The sequence below is a fragment of the Centroberyx gerrardi genome, chromosome 20, assembly GCF_048128805.1.
Source record: "Centroberyx gerrardi isolate f3 chromosome 20, fCenGer3.hap1.cur.20231027, whole genome shotgun sequence".
In the NCBI taxonomy this organism is placed as follows: Eukaryota; Metazoa; Chordata; class Actinopteri; order Beryciformes; family Berycidae; genus Centroberyx; species Centroberyx gerrardi.
Genome location: NC_136016.1, coordinates 25,801,280 through 25,805,796, shown reverse-complemented (window position 1 = coordinate 25,805,796; position 4,517 = coordinate 25,801,280). Strand labels below are relative to the sequence as shown.

Here is a 4,517-nt window from a genome sequence, read left to right as displayed (position 1 = left end):
TTGGTTGACACTCAACTTGATGCATGAAGAGAAGACTTGAGACTTGACTTGACTTGGGTTCTGGTGACTTGGGACTTGACTCTGACTTGTACTTTGATGACTTGAAAAGGTTTCTAAAGTCTTGACTTGAGATCTTGTGTTTGTGTAAATGACTTAGATTGAAAGTGATGAGATTTGTTCCAGCGGACGACTGAATTTAAATTCTGTTTTCTGAATTTGTATGGAATGATTGAATTTATTGAAGTTGAAACTGATTATAGAAATCAAACTCATGATGCTCTTACCAAGTTTTTATCCTATTAAAACCATATTGCATTGAAAAGTCCTAGATATTTAGTTTTCTTTAAGATATTAAATTGATACTGGACTCTTGATTTGTTCTGACTTGACTTGCTGTTCTACATTTAGACTTGAGACTTGACTTGAGACTTGAGCCTCAAGACTTGAGACTGACTTACATTGAATAGAGCTGAGTAATAAAAATAAATCAAAAATTATAAAAAAAAAATAGGAACAAAAGGTCATACAAGATACAGATACAGCTAAAAAACAAAAAACCCACAAACAAACAGAGACACGGACAGACGGACCTTCAGTCTCAGTCTCAGACTCCACCAGGCTTCATGTTCCTCTCTCCAGCTGTTTCACACAAAAGGGGCGGAGCAAGCAAAGGAAACGGGCGACCAATCAGAATCGAGCAAAGCAGCTTTTCCCACAGCCTGTTAGCATCATGCTAACACAGCTAGCTGCTAGCCTGTTAGCAACATGCTAACACAGCTAGCTCAGACTCCGACACACAAAGGACATGAGGGAAAAATATGTTGGATATGAAAATATACAAAACATATGAAAATATATACAGTATGAAAATAAATGGAATTACAAAATATTGAGTTATATGCAATAAAAAACAAAGGCTAAGTTGTGTATTCTATTCTATTCTGGTCTGTTCTGTTGTAGCTCAGTTCCTGTCCCGCCTCCCTGATGAAGAGCTGCTCTCTGATAGGCTGTTCTCCTGCATCGCGGCCACGCCCATGCTGAGCGGGAACAGGAAGTGGAGTCAGGTGAGCGACTTCCTGTTTCCTGTCAGGCACGGAAGAGAACAAAGAAATTTATTGTTGTTTTTGTTTTTATTTATTTAAGACTGACACTTTTAGTTCAGAATTGTTACATCTCTCTCTCTCTCCCTCTCTCTCTGTCTCTCTCTCTCTCTCTCCCTCTCTCTCTGTCTCTCTCTCTCTCTCTCTCTCTCCCTCTCCCTCTCTGTCTGTCTCTCTCTCTCTCTCTCTCTGTTCTCTCTCTCTCTCTCTCTGTCTCTCTCTCTCTTCCCCCCCCTCTCTCTCTCTCAGGTCTTCAGTTCTTTAATGAAAGACAGTAAGGAGGCAGAGAGGAGCAGCAGCTGATGTGTGGACGACGCTCAGCAGCCAATCAGATTCCAGCTTCCTTGTTTCTCTGCTGATGTCATTTAGTCTGAAAATGGAGAAGCTTCAGTTCTCTACAGCTGTTATTATCTGAGGACCTGAAGGAGTTTTCTGTTTATTGTCTTATGGAAGTACCTTGTCAGCTGCTGTTAACTCATTAACATTATGAGATACTCAACACTATGAAACTCAACAGCGTCGATCAGACTGGAACACCGGAGCCTGGATATTGTTATACTGGATTTTGGGGAAAGTTCTTTAAAGCAGAAACCACTTAGTTTTATCATGGGAGTTATTCTGCTCTTGACCGCCATGAAAAGCAGAATTTAATCTCCTCACCAGGATCAGATCAGCTGGACCAGTTTGTAGCGTTCAGATTTTTTCTTCCCATTCATTTGAATGGAAACTGACATTGAACACGTTGGAGAACAGATTCAGCATCAGATCTGCTGCTGTGAGTCCAGCTGACTGTTGGTCCGACGCTTCAGAACAGAATCTCACCAAACAGCTTTTTACTGATAGAAGAGAACAGAGGAGGGATACCATGTAGGAGAGATAGTTCCTGTTGGGGAGACCGGATCTACTTTTATTCTTAAATACAAATTTTAGTGTGAACCAAGAACAGAAATACAAAATGCAGACACACCCAGGATGTTTTGTTGTCTTACAGCAGATCTGATGCTGAATCTGTTCACCAACGTGTTCAATGTCAGTTTCCATTCAAATGAATGGGAAGTAAAAATCTGAACGCTACAAACTGGTCCAGCTGCATCTGATCCTGGTCAGGAGATTATATTCTGGTTTTCTAATAAATAACTCCATGTTAAACTAAGAGGAATATTACAGCTGCAGTCAGTCAGTCTGGACCAGGAGTCAGAAAACACACAAAGAGTTTGAAATGTTTTGTTATGATAACTGGATTCTGACAGATGGATTTCTGATTCCTGCAGTCGGTGAAACTGTTTGGCTGCTGTGAGGAAAACAGCTTCTGACTGGTTACAGGGGAACATGAGGAACATGAGGAACATGAGGAATATGAGGAACATAAGGAACATGAGGAACATGAACATGAGGAACATGAGGAATATGAGGAACATGAACATGAGGAACATGAGGAACATGAGGAACATGAGGAATATGAGGAACATGAGGAATATGAGGAATATGAGGAACATGAACATGAGGAACATGAGGAATATGAGGAACATGAGGAGTATGAGGAACATGAACATGAGGAATATGAGGAACATGAGGAATATGAGGAACATGAGGAACATGAGGAATATGAGGAACATGAGGAATATGAGGAACATCAGGAACATGAGGAACATTAAAGGAATTTTCACTGCAGAAACTCTGAGAGGGAAGAGAGAAAACATCAGATTCTCTTGGTGGATCAGATATGGACGTTGTTTTGTTTGTTTTGTCTCACATATCAACAGCTGAGAATCTTTTCATCAGGATGTTTCTTCTAACTTCTGTCAGTTTTCTCAGTTTATTGACTGACAGAAAACAAAATGGTGGAACTTAGAGGATCCTGGTTGTTTTTCTCAGTTTATTGAGATCAAACCGGAGGAAAGAAAATATTTAGATCTTAGAAAAAGAATCGTGTTGAAATGTTTTTGAATCTTCTCAGGACAGGAGGGAAAGGTAATGAAGGATTTAACTTAACATCCAACTAGGGTTGGGCGGTATCCAATTTTTGACACCGTTAAACCTTCCCCAAACTTTCCCGCGGTATACGGTATTACCATCTGATTAAAAATCACATTGTAGAGCTTGGAGGGAGCCGCCAATTCCAAATGATGAATTTATGTAGTCGCTGCTATACCGTTTCCCGCCACAAGGTGGCTGCGGTGCACTTCAACTGTGATTTTCACACGACAAAAATGTGATACATGTTCCAGTTTTATTCTCTGAACAACATCAGAAACGGAATAGCAAACGTTGCATATTTACAACAGAATATTGAAACAATAACAACAAAACATGTACAAAATTAACAACATGTCATCTATCTTTATTTCTAATTCGCTCTGTTTGATAAGTATATTTGCTCCTATTTTAGTACGAAGCCTCCTTGTTTTCTGATCTGCTTCTGTTGGGGTTCGTTAGGTAGACGTTTTTTTGTTACTGTGATGCATTACGATAATTACGGTAATCGACGACGGCACGCTCCAGAGACTTCCGCCGGCCGAGCCGTCTTGTGGCACTTGTACGTTACTACAAACTACAGTTACAAACAGGCACCAGGAGTTTACCAGTATCCACCGTTGTTTGCATGTAAGCTGAAGCTAACTGAAGCTAACTGAAGCTAACTGAAGCTAACTGAAGCTAACTGAAGCTAACTGAAGCTAACTGAAGCTAACTGAAGCTAACTGAAGCTAACTGAAGCTAACTGAAGCTGGGCTCCGGTGTGTTCCCGGTGATCCGGCCGAGATTTCGGCGGGGGTCCGGGGCTCGGATCGGGAGGATCGATGCGGGCCGTGGGCGCGGCGGAGAGAGGAGACGGACACGGTCCAGCCATGTACTGGGTTTTGACCTAGTCTTTTCCCCCGGACTGTATTTGAGGCCGGCCTTTATTTGTTCGTGTCGACCACGGCCCCGGTCTGATGGTGAGTTTGTGGCACACGCGCACAAGTACTTTCGGGCCACCCTCGACATCAGCGGAAAGCGGCTGGCTCCATTTGACTTCCACCAGAGAAGGGGATCTTCGTCTCCGTGAATCACAGGCTCGCGACAGTAGGCATTCATCTCCGATTCTGCTCGCTCCTCTATGGTGCCGAGTCCGACGGGACCTGCCGCGCCCGCCGCATCAGCTTTTTTTTTGCAAGAGACTGCCCAAAGTTATCTTTTTTTTCGGGGGTGCAGGTTGGGCATCTCTCTCCTCTTCTTCTGCCAGAAATTTTTTTATGACGGTAATGAAACGGACACCGTTGCTATTTTCAAATACCCCGGGATACCGTATTACCGTATTACCGCCCAACCCTACATCCAACAAAAAATTATTAAAAAAAAACAACAAAAAATGAAATCAATGAATATAATTTGATTCCTTACATTTCAAATCAGAGCAAAATCATTTTGAAGCAGTTT

The 4,517-nt window shown here is 42.0% G+C and overlaps 1 protein-coding gene across 4 annotated transcripts in view; it reads left to right on the top strand.

Moving 5' to 3' along the window:
- The window catches only part of LOC139914624 (TBC1 domain family member 12-like), a 16,136-nt gene extending 14,651 nt beyond the window's left edge, over window positions 1–1,485 (top strand). For all 4 annotated transcript variants that reach the window (XM_078290781.1, XM_078290780.1, XM_078290779.1 and 1 more), the window contains 2 exons: window positions 961–1,064; window positions 1,350–1,485. In XM_078290781.1, coding sequence (XP_078146907.1) covers window positions 961–1,064; window positions 1,350–1,403 — 158 coding nt within the window. In that variant the 3' untranslated portion in view covers window positions 1,404–1,485. The remainder of the gene's footprint in view (window positions 1–960; window positions 1,065–1,349) is intronic.
- The last annotated feature ends 3,032 nt before the right edge of the window (window positions 1,486–4,517 follow it).